The following is a 26087-nucleotide window of genomic DNA, read 5'->3' on the forward strand; positions in this document are numbered from 1 at the left end:
ATTACACTTTCGTGGGCTTTGGCTCTTGTCCTTTACCAAAGCGTAATTAAAATGGCAATGTTCCCTGACTCTGTGAGGCTCAGCATTAGTATGAAGATTCTTCCTTGACTTTTCGCTCCCTACGCACCTCTTAGCTCTGCCTCCAGGGGCAGTATTATTGAGCTTGCTTACTGTTCTGTAGGTCTTGTCTTCCTTAGTCTGGCTTCTGGGATATGCAGCGGGAATTACCAACCTCATCCGACACACCTTTTAGCTTCTCATTCTTTCCTTGGCCTCTAGTTTTTTAAGTATTTGGCATTAGTTCACACATACCCCTCTTTTGTCCTTTTCTATTTCAATTTTTGCCCTCTCCTCTTCCCACCCACTTTTTCCTTCTTTTTTTGGTTTTAGTGAAGAAAAGGTCTATGATCCTACTTCATTTTTACTCAGAAACCCTACCCTTACTTTTTTTCAACATTTATGTTTTAAGTACTAAACGTAATCTTTTAAGTTACTGACACAACTGAAAAGTAAAATTTAATTATTCTAAGATAGAGCTGTTAAATGTAAAAAAAAAAAAATAAATAAAAGACAACAGACTCCAAATGGAGTCACTTGTGCTAAACCCCATGTCAGCAAACCAAGACTTAATACCTAACCTAACTGCAGCTTCAACTCTTCCCAGGAATGTCATCTTAAACCAGTGAATCTGGAATTTCCTGGTCAGCACTAGTGAGGTAGTCTGTCTAACAGACCCCTTCCGACCCCCAAAGAAAGATGAAGTAATCTGCTCTTTCCTTGTCCCTACTTCTTCTGCCTATAAAAGTGTTCCATTTTGTTCAGCTTTTTGGAGCTCCTTTCTATTTGCTAAATGGGATGCTGCCCAATTCATGAATTATTGAATAAAGCCAAATGGATCTTTAAATTTACTCGGTTGTATTTTACTTTTTAATAAAACTAACAACGGCTGCATTTTTACTTCTGTTATTCCTAACAGAAGGAAGTACAGAGAAGACACCCAGTTTCACTTCTTCTTTTCAATTCAAGACACTCAACAGAAAATATGAGACCATAAATTAAGCTTTTCTGTGAACCTGTAATAAGTACCTCCAAGAAAAAAAAATAAAATGCATTTTCCCTTCTCAAATTGACTCCTCTTTTACCATCTATTCAATCTCCTATTCACACAAGCAATGCTAGAAACTTTCTTGGCTTTCTCCCTTTCCCACCACCACTAGTTTTTTATATGTGGCACAAGGGACCATTCAGTAAACATGAAGGAGTAAATAAATATAGTCTACTTTGTCGTGCTGCCAACACATCTCTCCTATAATCCTTCCGGGCCCATTATCAGGTCTGGTGCAAGTAAGTCACCATCATCTATTACCAGGAACACTCTAACAGTCTCTTACTACTTCTTCATTTTCTTTTTTTTTTTATTAAAAAAAATTTTTTTTTAATGTTTATTTATTTTTGAGACAGAGAAAGAATGCGAGTGGGTTAGGGGCAGAGAGAGAGGGAGACACAGAAGCAGAAGCAGGCTCCAGGCTCTGAGGTGTCAGCACAGAGCCCGACACAGAGCTCGAACTCACAAGCTGTGAGTTCATGACTGAGCCGAAGTTGGACGCTTAACTGACTGAGACACTCAGGTGCCCCACTACTTCTTCATTTTCTGAACTCCTGACCTCCTCATGTCTATCTCCTCTTCAAAAATATCTAATGATTTCCCATTGCCTAAGAAAAGAGTTTAATCAGTGGTGTCTGGGTGGCTCAGTTGGTTAAGCATCCGACTCAGGCATGACCGGTTTCGGCTCAGGTCATGATCTCATGTTTTGCAGTTTTGAGCCCCACATCAGGCTCTGAGCTGACAGTGTAGAGCCTGCTCAGGATTCTCCCTCTCTCCTTCTCTCTCTCTGCCCTTCCCTTGCTCACGTGCTCTTTCTCAAAATAAATAAATAAATAAATTAAAAAAAAAAAAGCTTACTCAGTATAGTAGACAACCCCTGTCCTTTTTTCACAACCTGATCATAGATTTATTGCCTTTACAATCAGTAGTAGCTATCTTCTTCCACACATGACCTCTCAGCTACCCTCTCCAATTTACCATTCATATACATATCCTACAATCTAGCCATGTGGGTTTCTGAATGTACCATACATTTTCATGCTTGCCTTCCAGTCCTGGTCATATTTCCTCTGTCTAAAATAATTTTTATCAGGGAGCTCGGGTGGCTCAGTTGGTTAAGTGTCTGACTCTTGATTTTGGCTCAGGTTATGATCTCACAGTTCATGAGGTTGAGCCCCGAGTTGGGCTCTGAGCTGACAATACCAAGCTTACTTGGTATTCTCTCTCTTTGCCTCTCTCCCATTCTCTCTCTCTCTCTCTCAAAATAAATAAACAATTTTTTAAATTAAAAATAAAATAAAATAACTTTATCCCTGTTCTGACCTATTTGACAAGACACATTGGATTCTTCTAGGCCAAGTTCATCAGGAAATTAAATTTTGAGAACATATATATGCAATAGCATTCAAATGACTTAATTACTTAGAGAGTAATTTTATATTTACGTATTTTAAACTACCAGAAAAAAAAAAGGCTAATTAAACACGGCATTGAACTTTACTCCTTTACGCTATGTAACTGAGGGGTGCCTGGGAGCTCAGTCAGTTAAGGGTCAACTCTTGATTTTGGCTCAGGTCATGACCTCACAGTTTGTGAGTTTGAGCCCCAACCTGGGCTCTGCTCTGACAGCACAGAGCCTACTTGGGATTCTCTCTCTCCTCTCTCTGCCTCTCCCTCACTCATGCTCCTGTGTGTGCACTCTTTCTCTCTCAAAATAAATAAACTTAAAAAATATATAATATATAAGGGAAATTACAGCAAAGGCATACATATATATGCACAGGTAAATAGAAAACAAAAATAAAAATGAAGCTTTAAATAAGATGTATGACTAGTAACTAACCTTGCAGATCTGAGAAAGCAGAACATGATAGTGGACAAAAGAGAACATCAACCCAATTTATACCATAAAAATCAACAAAAGCTTCAAGGGCTGTGGCCCAGGTTCCACTGGAAGTAGGAGTAAAGATCCGGCTGAAAGGAGGTCTAGTTAAAAGCTATTAAAGCAGCAGATGTGCATTCTCACTCCATACTATAATAGTGACTATTTCTCCATGCCCCTGTAGATCACCAAGTCACATGTGTATCTAAAGACAGGTAAATACAATATCAACTAAAAATGCTGAAAGTATTTGCCCCTGGGAAAGGGAAAATGTGGGGAAGGTGTTCTAGGGTTGTTATTTTTCCTAAACTTTGTATAACCATCTCTTTGTGATATTTTGATTCAGAGTAAGAAATATAGTTGACCCTTGAACTCAGCGGTTGGAGTACAGACCCCCCTGCAAAGTTGAAAATCCACACGTAACTTCTGAATTCCCTAAAACTCAAATACTAATAGGCTATTGTTGACTAGAAGCCTTACTGATAACATAAACAGCCAATTAACACATATCTTGTATATGTATTATTATGTATTATTACCCTACAGTAAAGTAAGCTAGAGAAAGAAAATGTTATTAAGAAAATGATAAGGATGAAAAAATACATCTGCAGTACTGCACTGTACTTATGGGAAAAAAATCTGCATATAACTGGACTCACAGCGTTCAAACCCCTGTTTTTGAAAGGTCAACCGTGTTTGGTCTTCATTCCTATTACAGACACAGAGCTACTAAAACCCTTTGAATTTCCTATGGGGAGAATGCTAAAGGGGTCTTTTGTTATGTTAATAAGATGACTTTTGGAAAGCACCTAAACAAGGACACTCTTTGCCAGTGGAGTCAAAAAGGTTGGAACTTTCAGTCCTAGTACTCCCTACCCTTCCCTCAACCTCCTGGGGGCAGAGAACAGCTGGAGATGGAGTTCAGTGATTCAGTCAATTGTGTCTATATAATAAAGCCTCCATAAAAAACAAAAGTTCAGGATTTGGAAAGCTTCCAAGTTGGAGACCATGTGGAGATCTGGGGACACTTAAGTGTGCGCAGACAGCATGGAAGCTCTAGGTCCCTTTCCCCATATCATGTCCTCTATGAATCTGCTGTATCTGTCTCTTCTGAGTTATATCTTTTTGTAATAAACCAGTAATCTAGTAGGTAAAATGTTTCTCTGAGTAGTGTGAACTGCTCTAGCAAATTAACTGACCTCCAGGAGGGGGTGGTGGGAACCTCCAATCTATATGTAAGTCAAAAGCCCAGGGGATGGTCTGGACTTGTGAATGACATCTGAGGCAGGGGGAGGGGCAGTCTTGCATGACTGAGTCCTTACCTGGTAGGATGTGATGTTATCTCCAGACAGATAGTGTCAGAATTGAGTTGAATTATAGGACACCCAGCTGATGCTGGAGAATTGCTTGGTGGTGGGGGAAAAACACACACATTGGAATTGGTACCAGAATTATACTCTTAAGACATGTATCTGTGGAACTCTGATAAAAATTACAACTTGAACCAAGTTTTAGATTTCAATTTCCAAAGTTATAGCTTCAGTAAACTGGAATCCTAGTATTCATAAACATGATTCAATTATGTAAGTATATTCCAAAACATTCATTTAACATATCGGACAGCCACCTCTTTCTTACCTAATACTCTTAATTATTCTCAGATTCTGTTATTTGCAAATTTGCCTGCTAGTTAATTGTTACTTGCAAGGTCAAAATACTCATAGTACTTTCCCTAATCATTTCCAGACACGCAGAGACTAGCAAAAAACTTGAGATGTCTGATGTGAAGGTTTCCAGAAGAGGTCAAACAAGATGATGGTCTGTCTTCTTAAGACAGCTTTCACACTATCTTTTTTTAATCTTTTTTAAACCTTTTTTGTGGTCTATTTTGTGACTTTTTTTTGCATGTTTTGCTTTTTATTGCTGATTTTTTTATTTAAAATGGCCCCCAAGGGTAGTGTTGAAGTGCTGTCTAGTGTTCCTAATGCAAGAAGGCTTTGATGTGCCTTATGAAGAAAATGTGTGTTAGATAAGTTTCATTTTCATATTAGTTACAGGGCTATTGGCCATGAATTCAATGTCAGCAAACCAACACTAAGTAAATAAGGTGTCTGTAAACAGCAACACCTATGAAACAAGGTTATGTACTGATCAGCTGATGAAAATGCTGTGACCAGTGGCTCATAGGAGCTTAACCCTGTATTTCCATAGGAGCTTTACTTCAATGTTCACTAATTCAGTGTTTGCTGCCACCTTATAGAACACAACTACTATGAATAACAGGAATCAACTGTAATTGGACTTACTGACTGGGCTCATTCTAAGAAGGCAGATGGAGGGTTAATATGGTGAAGTAGAAATGAGAACCAATTTGTGTTCCTGGGCTTCTTTGTCCTATAGTTACAGTGGCCAATTTAAAATTAGTATTTATGGCTTTAAATGTAACCAGAGTACTTTTTAGGGGCAAGTAAACTATTCAGGGAAACCAAGTCATTTTTAAAATGATGAACATATTGCTGGTCTGCAAATCTATTTTAGGTAAAACTATTATTAATATGTCCAGATCATCAATTCAGATTAATAAAAATAAAAGTTGGGGGCTTTGCTCCATATTACTACTAACTACCACACAAGAGGCCTAATCTGCCTGGAAATTCAGGAATGCAACACAATTTCACAGCCACTAAACTTACATTCTTCTAATCTGAGGGAAATTCCTATATATCAGGAAAAAACAAATACTTCAATTTCTAGCCCATTCAAATCTGTATCACAGAGAAAAGTACTTTATACACATGCTACAACTACTACTTAAACCAGAATCATGAGCTCAATTTCATGAGCTTTTCATTTTTGCCTAATCTTTTCAACAATAAAAACCATAGTAGGGGGGCACCTGGGTGGCTCAGTTGGTTGAGCGTCTGACTCTTGATTTTGGCTCAGGTCACGATCTCACAGTTGTGAGTCCTGTGTCAGGCTCTACAGTGACAGCGTGGAGCCTCCTTGGGATTCTCTCTCTTTTCTCTCTTTCTCTCTCTCTCTGTCTCTTTCTGCTCCTCCCCTGCTCGCACATGTTCTCTCTCTCTCTTAAAAATAAATAAAATTTTTTAAAAAAGACCACAGTAGGTGCTCAATCACTACAACTATTCCATTTCTCTTCTCTCCTTCACAGCAAAGTTTTGCTATCTTCTCCAATTTCTCTACCTTCTCTCTTCAATCCAATCATGCTTTTACTCCCCACACTCTACTGAAAACTCTCCTTAAGGATACCAATGACTTCTAGTTGCCAAATCCAATGATCAGGTCTTGGGGCACCTGGAGGCTCAGTCAGTTGAGCATCCAACTCTTGGTTTTGGCTCAGGTCATGATCTCATGGTTCGTGGGTTCAAGCCCCATGTCAGGCTCTGCACTGGCAGCACAGAGCCTGCTTTAGGATTCTCTGTCTCCCTCTTTCTCTGACCCTCTCTCACTTGTGCTCTCTCTCTCAAATTAATAAACATTAAAAGATAAAAAAAATAATAAATCCAATGATCAGGTCTCAGTTGCTCATCATACTCAACATACCAGCAGTATACAATGCAGCCAATTATGTTCCCTCCTCTTGGAAGACTTTATTCACTTAGCTTCTAGGAAACCTGTCTTGGGTTTGCTCTTAACTTTCTGGCTATTCCTTCTCACCTTTTTTGCTGGCTCTCTTCTTCTCCCTAAGCTCAGTACTTAGACATCTTCTCTGGCTTTGTTTAGTCCCTTGACGATCACTTCAGGTATCTTGGTTTAAATACCATGTATGTAGATTACAGCTGTAGCCTCACCTGTCCCCTAAATCCACTAGTTTAGAAAAAGTCAGATAAATTTCCTTACCTAAGGACTTCTCAGAGCCTTTAATATATTACTGTGCATTATAAATATCCAAGAGAAGAGTATGTACACAATATGTCTTATACTTATTTAGAACAGAATCCTTTCCTCACGACGCATCTTGTGAGATATACAATTAACTAAGCCACTAAATATACCATACTAAGCTATCTTTCAAGTAGTTCCAACTTCTCACAGCACAAATTAATTATATAAAAATGGGCAAAATTTCCCTCTGAAGAGGTAATGACTGAGTTTGAAGTTTTCAAGGCAGCTCACTCCATTAGAAGAGAGTTTGCCTCAAAATTTTCCTTATGCAGAGAGAAACTGTGTCTTTCTTAAGTTCCATTCACCTGTATTAGTTGCCTACTTTAAATGAGCACAAAACTTATTTATCACATCTTCAGCCTTCAAATAAAATAATGTAATAAATATATGCTGTTGTTAATCATTTTCCAGATTAAATGTGCCCAGCTCCTTCAATGTTCTCCATATAACATGATTTCCATACCTCTCATGATCCAAGGCATCTTCCTCACCAGATAAGATCTAAATAATTCCTAAAATGTAGTTGGCCAAGAAAATAATCTATTTATCCCAAGAGTACAAAATACAGTAGACTTATAACTTCTACTAATTGGGACATGATCATTTGGTCACGCAGCATAAGAATATATTCACTTTTTTATTCTTAGCAGCCACGACACTGGTTGACTCAATAATCACTTCTGAAAATAAAGGTGTATTATACACATCCACACACATACATACACATATGTATACAATACATTTAGCTATGTCCACTGAGAAGGCTTAGAAGCAGCGATTCCTTAGTAGCAATAAGCATATCTAGCAACCAAATCTCTAAACACCATTCTACAGTAAAAGAAACCAAGGCTCCTTAGAGAAATGTCTGATTCCAGTTGGCACAGAGACAGTACAAGGTGATTCTGGAACATCTTGTGGGGTCAGAAATTAAGAAGGTGCTCAAAGAATGAGAGGGACATTGTCAAAAATTAAAATAAGAATATACTGGTATGGGGCGCCTAGGTGGCTCAGTTGGTTGGGCATCGGACTTCGGCTCAGGTCATGATCTCATGGTTTGTAAGTTCAAGCCCTGCATCGGGCTCTGTGCTGACAGCTCAGAGCCTGGAGCCTGCTTCAGATTCTGTGTCTCCTTCTCTCTCTGCCCCTCCCCAACTTGTGCTCTGTCTCTCTATGTCTCTCAAAAAATAAATAAATGTAAAAAAAAAAAAAAAGAATATACTGGTATGAATGAATGAATGAATAAGAGGGAAACTTCTCTTTATAGCAGGGAGCCAACTAACACAGAAGAAATTAGAGAATTACAAAAACAAAGTTACCATTTGGCAACAATCTTCCTGAGATGTAATTGATACAGAACATTGCATAAGTTTAAGTTGTACATGATTTGATATACTGTGAAGTGATTACCACAATAAGTTCAGTTGACATATATCACCTCAGTTATATTTTTTTCCTTTGTGATGAGAACTTTTTTTAAATGTTTTTTTAAATGTTTTTTAATGTTTATTTATTTTTGAGAGAGAGACAGAGCACGAGCAGCGGAAGGGCAGAGAGAGGGAGACACAGAATCTGAAGCAGGCTCCACGCTCTGAGCTGTCAGCACAGAGATTGGGGCTCGAACTCACGAACTGTGAGATCATGACTTGAGCTGAAGTCGGATGCTTCATTGACTAAGTCACCTAAATGACTTCCCTTTTTTTTTTTAAATGTTTATTTATTTATTTTTTTTTTTAATTTTTTTTTTCAACGTTTATTTATTTTTGGGACAGAGAGAGACAGAGCATGAACAGGGGAGGGGCAGAGAGAGAGGGAGACACAGAATCGGAAACAGGCTCCAGGCTCTGAGCCATCAGCCCAGAGCCTGACGCGGGGCTCGAACTCACGGACCGCGAGATCGTGACCTGGCTGAAGTCGGACGCTTAACCGACTGCGCCACCCAGGCGCCCCTTAAATGTTTATTTTTGAGAGAGAGAGGGACAGAGTGCAAGCAGGGAAGGGGCAGTGAGAGAGGGAGACACAGAATGTGAAGCAGTCTCCAGGCTCTGAGCTGTCAGCACAGAGTCCGACGTGGGGCTCGAACTCATGAACCACGAGATCAAAACCTGAGCCGAAGTCAGATGCTAACCAAATGAGCCACCCAGGCACCGCCCACCCCCACCCCCCACTTTTTTTTAGTAAGCTCTATACCCAACATGAGTCTTGAACTCACAACCCCGGATCAAGAATCGCATGCTCTACTGACTGAGCCAGACAGGTATCTCTGTGAAGAGAACTTTTAAGTAACCATCTTAATAGCTGATTCATGCAAGAATCATCAATAAATATTAAAGCTAATGGGCAAATCTGTGAGTAATAGGATATTTACACAAATGTTCTCTCCACAGGTATTTTATTAGCTACAAAGAGTGACTTTACCTTGGAGAAACATGGCAGGTATCACCTTAACTAAATAACCAAAGTTATCATCATCAGTAAAAGGAGAAATTGCAGCATTTGCTTCTTGATATAATGCACTATGAAGAACACACCATTACATCTGTGGTATTCCTGCCCTTATAGAACCAGAATCTAGTTTTTGGAGAAAAATCAACCAAATTAAAATGGAAGGATATTCAACAAAATGACATCTCAACACTTAAAAAAATGTCAATATCAAGAAATACAAACATAGGCTTAAGAAATATTCCAGCTTAAAGGAAACTTCAGAGACATGACACTAAATGCGGCATATGATCCGGGATTTTCTTTTGCTAAGTGGATACTACTGTGACAACTGGTGAAATGTGAATAATACTGGCAGCTAGATAATAGTATTGTATCCATGTTAATTTCCTGATTTTTGATCATTGCACTTTGCTTATGTTGGAGAATCACCTGGTTTTTAGGAAACAAAACTGAGGCATATAGAGAAAAGGAATATCAGGATTCTAATAAGTCAGGAAAAAGTAATACATGTGTATGTATCAACATAGATAAAAAGGATAAAGCAAATATAGGAAAATGGTAATACACAGTTAATTTTGGCTAAGGATACACAGAAATTCTTTATACTGTTCTTACAACTTTTCCTTCAAACCTGAAATTATGTCAAAAAAGAAAAAAGCTACAATAAGCTTTAATTCAGTTTTAAAATACCTCCTTTTTTATGTTAATTTTCTACACACAAACTATCAACTAAATATACATAATGCTTCCTTTTATTTTTTTTTAAGTTAATTTTTATTCATTTTGAGAGAGAGCATGAGCAGAGGAGGAGCAGAGAGAGAGGGAGAGAGAGAATCCCAAAAAGGCTCCATGCTGTCAGCACACAGTCCGATGCGAGACTCTTAACTCATGAACCCATGAGAACATGACCTGAGGCGGTATCAGGAGTCAGACGCCCAGCTGACTGAGCCACTCATGCACCCCAAAGCCTTCCTCTTATAATTAAGTTTATTTTCTCATTAGTGTGGTTGCAGTGGTAGAGAATAGGATAAGCACAAGAAAACTATCCCTGTGTTTTAATTTAACAAATTTACAAATCCACCTCCATCAAAAGAAAAAGGTCACTTCAGTTGCCTATGATCAATGAGGAGACAGATTTTTAGATACTCTTCTAATATCTTTTTTTTTTTTTTTTAACGTTTATTTTTGAGAGAGTGAGAGAGAGAGAGACAAAGGAAGGGCCGGCAGGGGGTTGGGGGGGGTTGGTGAGAGGTTCCCAAGTGGGCTCCATGCTGACAGCAGAGAGCCCAATGTGGGGATAGAACTCACAAACTGTGAGATCACAATCTGAGCTGAAATTAAGAGTCAGATGCTTAATGACTGAGCCACCCAGCTGCCCCTCTTCTAATATCTTAAAGCCCATTTCCTCCAGAGATTTTTAACACCATTTAATACCTATTACTTCAAAGGTTAAGTTACAATGACTGCTCAAAATATAAAAGATAACTCTGGATCATAGCAGTATTTTTAGTCATTGTTGCAAATATTTTCCAATGATGATAAAAATTGAATTATTATACTTAGAGAAATAAACACTTCTCACTATTGACCCTAGTAATATTCTAGTCATATGTTTCACACTCACACAATTTTTGTCATAAAAACTGGATTTATAAAAGAAGCAAATGCAACTAATTCCTCACCTTTTAACTCATCATACATTCCTACATTTGTTTTAAAGGAAATAGGAATGCTGAGGAACATGAACATAAATATTTATCCAATCAAAACATAAGGTATCCTTTGGTTCTGGCTATGCAAAGCGAATACATTATGAAATCATGGGATTTAATTAAAACAATTAAAAAGTGGTGCTTTACATTTAAATTATGACTATAAAAATATACAGGGACTCCCATTTCTTTAAAAAAATTTTTTTCGGGGCGCCTGGGTGGCGCAGTCGGTTGGGCGTCCGACTTCAGCCAGGTCACGATCTCGCGGTCCGTGAGTTCGAGCCCCGCGTCAGGCTCTGGGCTGACGGCTCAGAGCCTGGAGCCTGTTTCCGATTCTGTGTCTCCCTCTCTCTCTGCCCCTCGCCCGTTCATGCTCTGTCTCTCTCTGTCCCAAAAATAAATAAAAAACGTTGAAAAAAAAAAAAATTTAAAAAAATTTTTTTCTAATGTTTATTTATGCTTTGAGAGAGAGAGAGAGAGAGATAGTGAGTACACTAGCAGGGAAGGAGCAGAGAGAGAGAGAGAGAAAGAATCTGAAGCAGGCTCCAGGCTCTGGGCCTGTCAACACAGAGCCTGACACAGGGCTCAAACTCACAAGATCAAGACCTAAGCTGAAGTCAAATGCCTAACAGATTGAGCCACCCAGGCGCCCCAACAGAGACTTTCATTTCTAACCATGATGAGAATATCAGGGGCCACATTAATCTTCCCATCTTAAATACCAAAAACATGGACAAAAGAGTAAAAAGTTTTCAGATACTGTACAACAGGTAGCACAATCTCTGAAAGAGGAAACAAAAGTAAGCCCTCTAATTTCTCTAGTGTTCTGTCCATAGAGTTTCTAGGATGCAGCACTAAGATGGGAAAACCAGAGCCAGAGAGACTCCCCAAATTGAGAAAACAATTGGGCACCTGGTTGGCTCAGTTGGTAGGGCACATGACTCTTGATCTCAGGGACATGAGTTTGAGCTTCACATTGGGCATGGAACCTACTTAAAAAAGGAAAGAAAGTTCAGTGATACCAAGATAGCTGGAGTTCCAAGGACAAAGTACCAGAGAGGAAAAAGCAGCAAAAAAAACCCCTCTGGAGTTCTGCAGTACATCCCCCCATAAGTTTCCGGCTGAATACTGATCAGCACATGTATGTAAGAAAGCCAGAGACAGAAGCAATCAGAACAATTACCAAAGTTCACAAAGGAATGATGAGAGTTCACAAAGTGAAGAAATCCTGTAACAAGGGGCAACAGCTAGAGCATTCAGAAGAGGATTATACCAGTACTAGGAACAAACTAACCTTACACTAAAGGATGCTCAGGTCTCACCTAACAAAGCTTAAAAAGCAAGCCTTGGAAGATTAAACTGTTTCTAAGTAACTTCACTGTGTCCCAGAATAAACCTCAAAAATTTAATACAAAGGAAAGGTATTTCCAAACAACAAAATTCACAATGTTTAACATTCAAACAAAAATTAGCAAGCATACAAAGAAATAGGAAAATACAATACATAATAAGGAGAAAAACCAGTTCTAAAAATGGACCCAGAAATGACAAAAGTGATAGGATTAGTTAAGGAAGGACATTACAGCTATTATGTACAAAACACTGCTGAAAAAAATTAAATGAGACAAAAATAAATGCAAACCAACCTTATGTCATGGATTGGAAGACTTAGGATTATTAAGAAGTCCACACTATCCAAAGTGATCTACAGATTAAATGCAATCTCTATCAAAATTCCATGATATTTTTTTTTGCAAAAATAAAAAAATCCATCCTGAAATTCCTATGGAATCTCAAAGGACCCCAAATAGCCAAAATAATTTTAAAAGAGAACAAAGTTTAAGGACTCACCATTTATTTCAAAACATTCAAAACAGTGTAGTTCTGGCATAAATGCATACAAAAAGACCAATGGAATAGAACAGAGTCCAGAAATAAACGTGTATGGTCACATATATGGTCAAATGATCTTTAACAAGAATGCCAGGATCACTCAATGGGGAAAAGACAGACTCATTAACAACTGATGCTGGGAGAACTGGATAGTCACATGCAAAAGAATGAAGGTGGCCCTTTATCTTATACCACATATAGAAATTAACACAAAATGGATAAAGACCTAAACCTAAGACCTGAAACTATAAAAATCCTAGAAGAAAACTTAGAGGAAAAATTTCATGATTTTGGACTTGACAATGATTTTTTAGCTATGACACCAAAAGCAGAGACAACAAAAGCAAAAACAAGTATGTGGGACTATATCAAACTTGAAAAACTGTTGCGCATCAAAGGATACAATCAACAGAGAAAAAAACCTATAGAATGGGAGAAAATATTTGCAAGTTATATATCTGATAAGGGGTTAATAACCAGAATATACAAAGAACAACTCCTTAACAACAAAAAAACAAATAACTTAATTAAAAAATGGGCAAAGGACTTAAATGGACATTTCTCTAAAGATAATGTACAAATGGCCAAGAAGCATATGAAAAGCTAAATAACATCACTAATCATTAGGGAAATACAAATCAAAACCATGACATATCACCTCACAACCACCAGGATGACTACTATCAACAAAACAGAAAATAACAAGTGTTAGCAATGATGTAGAAAAATTGGGAGCCCTGTGTACTGTTAGTGAAATGGTAGAAAGGTGCGATCGCTATGGAAAGCAGTATGGAGGCTCCTCAAAAACTCAGAAGTAGAATTACCATATGATCCAGCAATCCCACTTCTGGGTATATATTCAAAAAGAGTGAACGTTTAGTCTTTGAAGACATATTTGCATACCCATGTTCAGAGCAGCACTAATCCACAATAATCAAGAGGTATAAGGAAAGATCCCCAAATCTAGGGATCACTGGATAAAGAAAATATGGTATATACATACATTAAGATATTATTCAGCCTTAAAGGAAATCCTGTTATAACCTACAAATGGATGAATCTTGAGGACATTTTGCTAAGTAAAATAAACCAATCACAAAAGACAAATACTGCATAATTTCATTCATATAAGGTATCTAGCATAGCCAAATTCATAGAGACAGAAAGTAGAAGGGTAGTTACCTGGGTCGGGGGAAGGAGAGAAGAGGATTTGTTCAATGGGTATAGAGTTTTAGATTTGTAAGATCAAAAAGTTCCAGAGAGTTGTTTCACAACAATGTTAATATAGTTAACACTCTTGAACTGGTTAAGTAAAAATGGTGAAATGATTAAGATGGTAAATTTTGTTATGTATTTTTAACCATGACCTAAAAAAAATCCATCTACTATAAACTCCATTTATTCAAAAAAGTAGAAGACGAAAGCATGAGCACTGTTAAGGAGAGACATGGAAGTTATAAACATGATTCAAATCAAACTTCTAGATATAAAAAATACAATATCTAATAAGAAACATACAATGGATAAGATTAACAGCAGATTAAAAATCGGCAGAAGAAAGGTTAGTAGTTTTGAAGACATAATAATTGACAGTATCCAAATTGAGACAAGGAGGCAAAAAAAGAACTAAAAACAAAACAAAACAAAACAAAACAAAACAAAACAGTATCAGTTAGCTGTGGGACAATATTAAGTGGAATACCAGAATGGTAGGAGAGAGTGGAGGGAAGAGAGAAAAACTATTTGAAAAAATAATGGCCACAACTTTTCTAAATTTGATTAAAATGATAAATCCACAAACTAAAGAGATCATTTTAAAAGTAGCCAGAGGGGACACCTGGGTGGCTCAGTTGGTTGCGCATCTGACTCAATTTCGGCTCAAGTCATGATCTTACAGTTTGTGAGATTGAGTTCCCCACTGGGCTCTGTGCTAACAGCACACTGGCGGCTTGGGATTCTCTCTCTCTGTGTCTCTATCTGCCCCTACCCAACTTGTGCTCTCTCTCAAAATAAATGAATAAACTTTAAAAAAAAAAAAAAAAAAAGGTAGCCAGAGAAAAAAGACACTTTTAGTATAAAGAAATAAGGGGAACAGTAGATTTCAGGTCAGAAAAATGCAAATGAGAAGACAGTGGAGCATCATTAAAGTCCTATCTTTAAAGTCCTGAAACAAAGAAACTGTCAATCTAGAATTCTATACCCAGCAAAAATATATTTGAAAACTGAAGTACAAAAAAAAAAAAAAAAGATTTTTCAGACATATGAAAGCGGAAAAAATTCATCACCAGTTCAGCTTACAGTACATGCTAAAGGAAGTCATTCAGGCAGAAGGAAAATGATACCAGATGGAAAAGGAATTTGAAAGGAATGAAGAGCCTTGAAAATGGGACAAATGTGGGTAGATATAAGAATGTTTTTCCTAAAAACTATTTTTAAATCCTTAAAAGAGAATTGACCATTTAAAGCTAAAAAACTAAAAATATATTGTGCAATTTAAACATATGTAGAACTACAATGTATGACAACACAAGAATGAGAGGGAGAAATGGAAGCATAGTATTATAAAGTTCTTATATAATATGTGAAGTAGTATTTTACCCAAAAACAGTCTGTAATAAGGTAAAGATATATATGCATACTACAAACGAAACCCCCGAAACAAAAATACAGCAAAAAAGCTATAGATAATAAATAAGCCAAAAAAAGAGATAAAGGAGAGTCATAAAAAATACTCAAGTACTACAAAAGAAGGCAAAGAGCAAAACCAAAACACAGATGGGGCAATAAAACACAAACAGCAAGACAGGAGATTTAAACCCAACAATATCAATAATCATATTAAATATAAATGGTCTAAATTAAAAAGCAAAGATTGGGAAATAGGGTAAAAAAAAAAAAAAAAAAAAAAAGACTGAACTATATGCTATCTACCAGAAATCTACTACAAATATAAACACATCAATAGATAAAAATAAAAGTATGGAAAAAGAGCCACCATGCTAATACCAATCAAAAGAAAGCTGGGAGAAAAAAGAAAGCTGGAAAAGCAATACTGACAAAGTAGATTTCAAAGCAAAGCATATTACCAGAAATAGAGAGCCATTTCACAATGATAAAGGGATCCAATTTGTCAAGAAATCACAACAATCCTAAACATGCATGCATCTCATAACAGAACTTCAAAATATATGAAGCCAAACTTATGGAAGTACAAGCAGAAATTGGCAAGTCCACAATTAGAAAAGACTTGAGAAATTCTATCAATCAATTTGATCTGACATTTATAGCCCACTCCACCCAACTTTCTTTTCAAGTGCACATGAATCATTTACCAATATGGGCCATATTTTGGGCAATAAAACAGTCTCAATAAATTTAAAATGATTCAAATCTTGGGGTGCCTGGGTGGCTAGGTTGGTTAAGTGTCTGACTCTTGATTTTGGCTCAGATCCTGATCTCCTGGTTCGTGAAATCTTGCCTGCATGGGGCTCTTTGCTGATATAGCATGGAGCCTGCTTGGGATTCTCTCTCTCCCTCTCTGTCTGCCCCTCTTCCACTTGCATGCACACATACATATGCTTTCTCTCTCAAAACAAACTTTAAACAAATCAAAATCAGTAAAATGATTCAAATCTTATAATGTATGTTCTTTGACCACAGTAAAATTAAATCAGACATCAATATCTGAAAAATCTCCCAATATTTGGAAACTTATGTACATACTCATTTATAACCAATGGGGTCAAAGAAGAAATCACAAATAAAATCAGCAAGGATTTCTGAACTGAATAAAAATGAAAATACAACCTATCAAAATTCATGGGATGCAGCCAAACACTATTTAGAGACAAATTTTACAACATTAAACATTTATATCAGAAGACAATAAATTAATGAGCTAAGATTTTATTTTTAAAATTCAAGCATACCAAGAGCAAATAAAATGGAAATGAAATGGCAAAAAGAATATAATAAAGAATACAAATCAAGGACACCTGAGTGGCTCAGTTGGTTAAGCGCCCCACCCTTGATTTTGGCTCAGGTCCTAATCTCACGATTTGTGAGATCAAGCCCTTCATCAGGCTCTGTGCTGACAGCGTGAAGCCTGTTTATGATTGTCTCTCTCTCTCTTTGCCTCTCTCACTCTTTCCCAAAATAAATAAATAAATGAAAAACTTAAAAAATAAAAAAAAAATCAATGAAATTGAGAACAGAAAATCAATAAATAAAAGCAAAATCTGCTCTGAATATCAATAAAACAGAAGCCTCTAGCCAAAGTGAAAAGGAAACAATGAAAAAAATACAGAAATTAACGGTCAGGAATGAGAGAGGGGACATAGTTGCAGATCTTAAAACATTAAAAGATAGTAAGAGAATATTATGGACAATTTTATGCCAATTTAACAACTTAGATTAAGTAGACGAACTCTTTGAAAGATTCAAACTATTAATGCTCATTCAAAAACAAACAAATAAATAAACTAAATAGCTCTCTGTCTATTGAAATTAAAGTAATTATTAAAATCTTTCCCACAAAGAAAACTCTAGACACAGGTATGTAAGTCATTTAGTATTAAGTTTAAGATACATGGAGGGATCTAGTATTTATTAATTATCATCTTGTGCTGGCACTAAGGATATATTTTAATATGTTTATGTTATTATTCAGCAAAATCATTCTGGAAGGAAGCTGTGGGAAGAACTGATTAATATGAGGCTACATTAAAACCAAGAAAACTAATAACAATCTGGGAAAGAAACGACGAAGGTCTGAAATAAATCCATGGCAATGAGGCAAAAACTGGACATGAAAGGTATGGAGAGTGAAAGAGTAAGGATACTCCATGATTCTCGGCTTACACACTGAAAAACCACTCATTAGGATGGGAATATAGAGAGACAGATTTGGGAACAAGAATATATGTTTATTTTTCAACATATGAACTCATTAATATATAGAAAAACCATTCATTACGACAGGGAATATAGAGGAGAAACAGATTTGGGGACAAGATATGTTTATTTTTCAACATACGATATACTTAGACATTCAGTGTCCAAAAGATAAATAGCAGGCAATGGGATATATGGAACCAACACTTAGGAAATACATGTAGTTAATTTGCTCTATCTCCTAGGAGTCCCTGCAATTAAAGCCTTCTCTATAACTGTAAAATTAATGGCTTCTATCTGTTAAAAGAATTTTAGAGATAAGAAGGTGGTTAAGGAGTCTGAGAAAAGAAAGTCCCTTTCTGTACATACTAAATTCACAGTACAAGAGACCCAATTTCAGTGACTTTTTTATTGTCATTCAGAATAGCAAAACCTTATTTATTTACTCTATCTGGTTTAATGAGTCTGACATACTATCGTCAAAAAAAAAAAAAAACAAAAAAAAACTTCAGAATATGAAACCCTCTCCCCATCTTTTCCTTTGTTTTCTATGTGGCTGCAATAACTCAATTTTTTTATTCAACTTTGCCTGTTGCCTGTATGACATCCTACTGCCTCCCTTTAAGGTTTTATCTGTTTGCCATTTTCTGACTTTCCCTTACTCTATTTGAGAATTGTATTTTTAAAATAAAAACACAACTGTTTAACTTAACTTTAACGGCAACACCCTTTTTTTTAACATGTCTTATAAGCCAGGCAATGTGTCAAGTGCTTTACATACATTAGCAAACATAATTTTCAAATTAATATCTCCATTTTATGATTAAATAAACCTGAACCTTAAAAAGATTTCATAATGAGCCCAAGGTCACATAACTGACAGACTGAAGAACTGAGACTTGAACCTAGGTCTATAGAGCATCAAAACTTGTGCTGCATAACTTAGCAAAACGTTTTCTGCTATCTGTAACAGATGTTTTACTGAATGTTTTACTAAGGTGCTTTCATTCATGTAAATATAGAGGAGTGCCCCACTACATATCTTCAAAACTTCTGTTGAAATACTTTTAACAGCTCCTTTCCCCTACTGTTTCTGAAACTGGAAAGCTGCATACAGTGCACTTTTCCCCCCCTTTACTTCCTCTCATTAAATGTCAGATTCAATCATGTTATGATTATTATCAGGTAGTGGTGCAGCCACAGCCATTTCCTGCCCAGTTCCTGTTCACTACTCAGAAATGAAGTCCAGCACTCTTTCCTTGTGCTCTAAACCTACCTGTTCTAGGAAGCAGTTGGTTTTTCTCATCTGAAATCTGATCTCTGTATTTTGTGTCATTTTTGGCAATCTGTATGAGGCTAACACGTTGGAATAAAAATGCACCTTTCCTAAATGTCATTTAGTATCTTCAATTTTGTCAAATAATTCTGGTCACGAAGTGATCTACATTTATCAATCCAATGGGAACAATTATGGTTCTGTGCTAACCTGAAGGGAAGATACATACATGGGACTTTTTCTCAGGTTTTGAAGAACAGTCCCAATTTAAAACGTTCTGTCCCACTCCCATGTCTCAAATTTGGATTCAGAAAAAGCAGTCAACATATGCAATGGATAGTTTGCAATATTGGCTCTATGTGGCTACATACTAGATAAAGGGGTTAAGGGAAGGCAACAGTCACTTTAAGATTCTTCTTTTTTAAATACTCCCAAAATACATCCCACAAATTAAGTGCAAATGCCTCTAGTGGTGTTAAGTCTTCCTTTACAGTTTAGAGTGAAATATCACAATGAAATAATGAAAGTCCTTAGCTGGACATGTTTGGAAATGAAGTTTTAACTGACAGTGGGGAAAATAAGTATTAAAAGGTAAATATTAAATAAAAATACAAAAATGCACAAACAATTTCCTATAACTTAAATATCTAAGTATGCAATTTCCAACCACCAAAATTGGGTAGTACTCACCTTGCCCAGCCACATTTATATACAATTATCATTTAAATTTGGCCTTCGCAAATACTTTTTATACAAAGCTACAATTACTTGCCATTCCTTCAACAATCCACATTCCTGTTCCAGGACCCTGCCTCCTGTTCTGTCTGTGTAGAATGCCCTCCTTCCCCAATAATGAAAACTACTACCCACCCTTTAAGGCTCCAGAGATAGCTCTCTGCTAAACCTCCAACCCCTTCTCTACTCTCTCTGAAAATTATTCCGTCTTCTTTATTCAGTGCTTACCAGTGTGTCAGTACTTTATATATTCTGTTTAATATTTAATATTCCCCTTTGAAGTAATATTCTCTCCACTTAACAGATAAAGAAGCTGAAGCTCAAAAAGGTTTGCCATCATGTTAAAGGTCATAAAGCCAAATAGGAATTAAAATGGTGGTATGTCTAAACTTCAACTGATTTCTCTTCTATTAAATCAAAGATTTATGTCACTCTCTTATAGTATATGTTGTATTTTATTATCATTACCTGTTTAAATATTTCTCTCCCCCACTATGGCCAGAGAAGATGACTCCATCCTTATATCCCCAGCAACACTCAACAGTGTGTACTATACAATGACTCAAAGTGTTACTGAACACCTACAATATTCTTATTCAGTTTATGATTTTGCAGCATTATTTTCCACTGATTAGTCTCCTTGTATCAGGTCTCTAATAAGCCCCTGTGGTGGTAAAACTTATTGGCTTGGAATGTAGGCTTTGTAATGATTGCACAGATTTGAATTCCAACTCCACCAACTTATTAGCTGAGAAATCTTGAACAAATGAATTAACCTAAGTTATGGTTAACTCATCTATAACACAGAACAATAATCACAGTACATACCTTATAGCATTATAAAGATTAAATGAGATAGTATGTAAGCAATCCAACTATTTTTCTATCCTCAATTTTTCTACATGCCACTCTAAATTTTCTTTGGCTTAGTTTAGTGAAGCCTTTTTCATTACAAATTCCTTGCAACTTTGTATCAAATGGGCTAGTAAAAAGGTTGGTGGTTTAAAAATTGCCAGGCAATGATGTCTGGCTGGCTCAGTCAATAGAGCATGTGCCTCTTGATCTCATGGTTGTGAATTCAAGCCCCACACTGGGTCTAGAGCTTATTTAAAATAAACAAGTAAGTAAATAAATAACAATTTTAAAATAACAAAATTAAATTAAAAAATTGCTCAGGCCACCTACTCCATTTTTAGCGCCAACTGTCCAGTGCCAGTTTGGACTCAAAAAAAGTTTATTCTGGGAGGTTTGACTATGCCAGACCTCCACTGTACATTATACTTTTTCCTCTTATTACATTTTCATGCCCTATCAGAAAGTGGTAAAAATTAGAAAAGACATTTCCTACCTGACTAACATCTAACTTAATACTATCCCATGCATGCACACAACTAAACTGTGTGGGAGGCAAGCTATTTCCCCACCAAGAATTTTTCCTGGAACTACCTTGTGTCTGGGCTCAGGCATGGCTCATTCTCCTCAGACCTCTAGATTCCTTTCCTCTGGTATCTGGAGACTGAGCCACTACAACTGACAGGGGACACCCATTTCCCTCTCTTCAACTTAGCAATGTTTACTCCAAGAAGCTAGAATTTCAAATTGTTGTGATAATTTACAGTTCTTTAGGCTAAAGTGCATAGTTTCCAAATTCTCAGAATTCCCCCTTACAACTTTAAAAACGTTATGAAAAAATCCAGTTTGGGAGGAAACAAATTTTTAAAAAATAAATGATCTCTAAAAACAAGAGCAAACACCATGTCTATACCGAAAGTCTTGGAGAAAAGAAAAATCTTAAAATGGCTAGTTGGCTAAAGCTAACCAAAAACTATAAAATCAAAGCACACAACAAAATAACCTCAAAGTAAGCAGGATATACCATAAACAAAGACAGCGAGTGTAAATTAAAAAATGTGTAATACATTCACGAATTTAAAAATTACTTGATATGTAAATGCTGACATTAATAAACTGTCCATATTCTGCACTCCCCTAGTCAGTATATGATATAAAGCAGTTCCTTTTTTTTTTTTTTCCTTTGGTCAGGCTAAAAATAGTGATGGATCTGTGACAGAATGATCTCCAAAGTTACACAAGGAAGGTGTTGAGTTTAAAAGTCATGACACGAAGGAATACCAAAATACTGGCTGTCAACATTAGATAAAAATAAGAAAAGGTAAAGCAAGCTGGTGGACCGCAGTATTGTTTCCAGAGGGGAAACAGCCCTTAAGGCCCCTGAGAGGTTTCAGCACCCGCTCCGTAGTCAGTGCTGGAATCAGAAAACTAAACTGTTGCCTGCTCAGTGGGTGCAGGGCAGCGACCCTCCCTCCAACCTGCGTCCAGCGCGCGCACAGTCGCCCTCTCCGCCCGAGCCCGCTCCTCCGGCCGCTAGCTGACCTCTCCCGCCAGCCCAGGCTCGGCCACCCGATGCCGATGCCCCTGCACGCCCTCCAGGACCCGACGCGCCCCAACACAGCGCCAGGGGAAGGAAGCGAAGGAAAGGGGCCGCGAGAGGGGGCGGAGGGGCGGGAGGCGGCGCTGGGCTTTGGCCCTTCACCATCGAGGCTCGAGGACTGCACGGGCTCGAGAGGAGGGAAGCTGAGCCTCTGCCACCGGTCAAATGATGGGAGGGGACCGCGGCTGACCCCGGCGCGCAGGTGCCAGCGGCTGCCGGGGAAGTCACCAGCGGCAGAGGGCGATGCGTTGGCCCGGAGCCCCCACCTCCATCCTGCCCGCCGCTTTCCTCTTTCGTCCTGCTCCATCCCCAGGATTCTGTCAGAACCCAACGACCTCCACACGGCCCGCCCAAGCACAGAGGTGATGCCGGCTCTTACCGTAGGAGCGGGCGCCGCGCCGCTAGGAGGCGGCTGGGGTGCGCGCGGGAGACTCCGAAGCGAGCGCCGCCGCCGCTGCGGGAGCCGGAGGAGTCACAACGAGGCTGCCGGCGGGAGCGCTGCCTCCAGAGCTGTCGCCCCACCCCCTCTCCCGCAGGATTTTGCGCCGGAGCCTGCAGTCTCCGCGCGCCGGCGGGGAGGGGGAGAGAAGGGGCGGGGCGCCCTCGGGGGCGAAGCCGAGAGCTGGCTGGTCTGATTGGCACTTGTGGGCCCAATGGGACTACGGACACTCCAGGCTGTGCTTAGACTGACTTCCCTCCTAGCCCGTAGCGGTAGAGAGGCGGGCCTAGTGGCTTCTCTTATAGCCGCCTTTTTGACAAACCCGAACGTAAGAAAAGATCGGTTGGTTCGCACTGGCGGCCAAATGGTCCAATTACCACAGGAAAAAAAGGCCTCTGAACTTAGATTGGCATCCTCTCTACCTATAGGTAGAGAGGGTAGTCCCAGGGGTGGTGAGAACCTGCCCCGGATGTGGGCGTGGCCCTGAGGTAGAACATAGAGCCTCCGCCGCGGTGGTTTGGGGAGGCGGAACTGAGATCTTTTTCTTGATTATCATGTGACGGGTTCTGGATTTAATGGAGGAGAAAGCGTGGAAAAGGCCAAGGATCCAAACTGGCGAGTTTTCTGATCTTCGCGCCCCATTCCGCTCTCCGGCCAGCGGCGCTGCCAGGTGAGTCCCGGGCTCCAAAGGGCCGGGCCAGCAGTCTCCCGAGGTGCCTTTGCCCTGCCGGTGCCCCGGTGCTGGCTTCCCGAAGCCTCGGGGGGTTAGTCTCTACCTCCCACCCCCTCCCACTCCCAGCCAAAAGGACTGACACCTGCTTGGCACCAGGCTTCTGCGTGCGTTTTGGATCTTGTGCAGGAAACCTCGTTCAACTCTCAAAATGTACGGGGCCGCCCAAAGCGCAGAATGGGAACAGTCCGGATAGGGCGGACCGTCAGTGTTTGAAGACTAAGGGCGAGGAGAGTTTAGGAACATCCTGAAGTTATAGGAACAAGTAGGCCCGAAAACCATGTAAGTTGTAAGCAGAACGCTGTTCCTCTGAAGGAAGGTTAAGTTTTCCAAGGCTGTTGCAGCAGGGGCCTTTCAAAAGCTACTCGTTATTTAGAGGAATTCTGTGTTGTGGGCTCATAAGCAAAACTGTCTTTTGGGATGAGGCGAGTTCATTTGGAAGAGGATTGGCGGTAGCGAGAGAAGGAAATGGGGGTGGTGTGGGAAGCACCGTGGGCAAATCAATGCCTGCACACACAACTGATAGACGCTGGAACTGTGGGCAGAGCCCTTTCGATTTCCATTTTGGGGCGATGCAGAACGTTTTGACAATGAATGAGGAAGCATATGAACTAATAATTATCTTCCTAGTACCCGAAGTAACCACCTAAAATGGGATTTCAGTAGAGCAAATTTTTGTTTTGGAGAAGGCAACCCCCTCCCTTGAGGAGAAAGAAGAGTAGTAGTAGGAAACAAATAACGATTGCTTCAATTAGTGAAGATTTACGAATAAAGTAAAATTAACGTTGTAGCTCAGCATCCAGAATTCTTAAAGCATCATTTAAATATCGACATAGCGCTTTTCAGTTGAGGGCATTTTAGTATAAGTGCATACAGAGCTTTTGTTGCATCCCACATTATAAAACTGGAAGCCTTAAGACTGTGCTGTATTTTTCCACCTCCAATCCTAACGTGCCTGTGTTGAGTGCAGCTACCCTTTGACCAGGTGCTTACTCAGTCTTAACATGCAAAAATATGAACCCTAACTCATCCAATGGCTAGTGGAAAAGTGTGTTTAAGCAAGTGTATTATTGTAAACTTTTTAAAGGTTCACAAAAATGTTCAGATAGACTGGGAATCAGGGTTGAGAAAAACTTGCTTTACAGCATGAAATCCATTTGTAGTTAATAATCAGTACACACCCTTCACACCTCTTCCAAATTCAGCCCATATCCCACTATGGCAGCCTCTGGTCAGGAAATGAGACCTAGAGAAAATGCCTTCCTTGGAGTAAAAGCATCTGCTTTTCATACTGCAGTATGAAGCATCTGCCAGCTAAGTAAATGAGTGCCAAAAGATGAGTATAAGGGGAAGAGGGGTGTTTGGAGATCCATTAAGTCATTATTGTAATAAAACAGATATATGTTCTTGCCCTATGATAGCCACCCATTGTTTAAAGTAGTAGAGATGTAGCAAAGAATATCAAAGTTCTAAAATATAATTAATTAAACATGCTAGTTTAGGGCATTTTTTATTTATCTTATTTTCCTGCATTTTTCTTATCTTCTGCATTTCTAGTCCTAGCTCTCATGCTTTTGCCATCTACCCCACCACCTTCTGATCCTTTCCTCTTTCCATCAAGTATCCTCTCTCAATCTATCACTCCTCTGTAGCTTATTTCCCTCAGTTTATAATCATAGATTATTCCTTTACTGAAAAATTTCTTCTTAACCCTTTCTCAGGCTCATTATTTGTCTTATCTTTCATTTTTTTTCTCCAAATGTTTCAAAAGAATAAAATGTTGTCAGCTATTTGCATTTCGTTATCTTCTGTTAACTCCTTACCCAACTGCATGCAATCTGGCTTCTGATTTCCATTCTACTTACTCTTTATCCAAATGGTCACAACTTAAGTATAGAACATACTGTAAACTTGTATGTGAAGACTAAATGCTTATACCATATTATAGATTAATGAATCCCAATCAAAATTCCAATTTTTAAAGAATTAGTGATCTTAGTAGTGAAAAAATGAAAGGGCAAAATATTCTGGAAAAGAAATCCCATGAGTAGGTACTAAGCTTCCCAAATATTAGAGCATATATCCTGGAACATATCCAATCATAGTTATATAGTACTAGTGCAAAACAAATGTAGACCAGTAAGACAAAATAGAAGTATAAGAAATAGCTTCAGGTTGCCTGTCCGAGTCCTGAAGTTCAAGCCCCACAATGGGCATAGAGCTTACTCTAAGAAAGGAAAGAAGGGACTAAATTATTGAATAATTTGGCATCCTTTGGTAACAAAATGTCAAAAGTTTAAGTGGTCTTGATTATTGGATAGCAAATGATAAAAAATCATGATCTATACCACAAACCAAACAATATATAATTAGTATTAAAAAGAAAAATTCAGACTAATAGCTATTTATTAAGAATTGCAATGAGAAAGTTTAATTTAAAAAATATAAGACCCATAGACTAAACTATGTGAAAACCCAGTATTATCAACGTGTTCTATATTATTTTAGCCCAATGACCTCTTTACTTAAGTAATTCTACTTAATATCTTAATTTTTATCATTCCCTCTTTATTAAAACTTTCCTCCCTTGGCCTGATACCACTTCCTCCTTTTTCACTA

General features: G+C 38.3%; 2 protein-coding genes across 6 annotated transcripts in view; one reads left to right on the plus strand and one right to left on the minus strand.

Moving 5' to 3' along the window:
- The window catches only part of PHTF2 (putative homeodomain transcription factor 2), a 129084-nt gene extending 106266 nt beyond the window's left edge, over positions 1-22818 (minus strand). For all 3 annotated transcript variants that reach the window (XM_086696851.1, XM_086696850.1, XM_086696852.1), the window contains exon 1: positions 22679-22818. The gene's annotated coding sequence lies outside the window, so the exon portion shown is untranslated. The remainder of the gene's footprint in view (positions 1-22678) is intronic.
- TMEM60 (transmembrane protein 60) overlaps positions 21944-26087 on the plus strand; it is a 36511-nt gene continuing 32367 nt past the window's right edge. For 2 of the 3 annotated variants that reach the window (XM_086696854.1, XM_086696855.1), the window contains exon 1: positions 21944-23408. In XM_086696854.1, the coding sequence (XP_086552980.1) occupies positions 22272-22934 (663 nt within the window). In that variant the 5' untranslated portion in view covers positions 21944-22271 and the 3' untranslated portion in view covers positions 22935-23408. The remainder of the gene's footprint in view (positions 23409-26087) is intronic. The other variant, XM_025929750.2, reaches the window with a different exon arrangement.

Source organism: Puma concolor, chromosome A2 (assembly GCF_028749965.1).
Source record: "Puma concolor isolate L17-30 chromosome A2, mPumCon1.1.hap2, whole genome shotgun sequence".
In the NCBI taxonomy this organism is placed as follows: domain Eukaryota; kingdom Metazoa; phylum Chordata; class Mammalia; order Carnivora; family Felidae; genus Puma; species Puma concolor.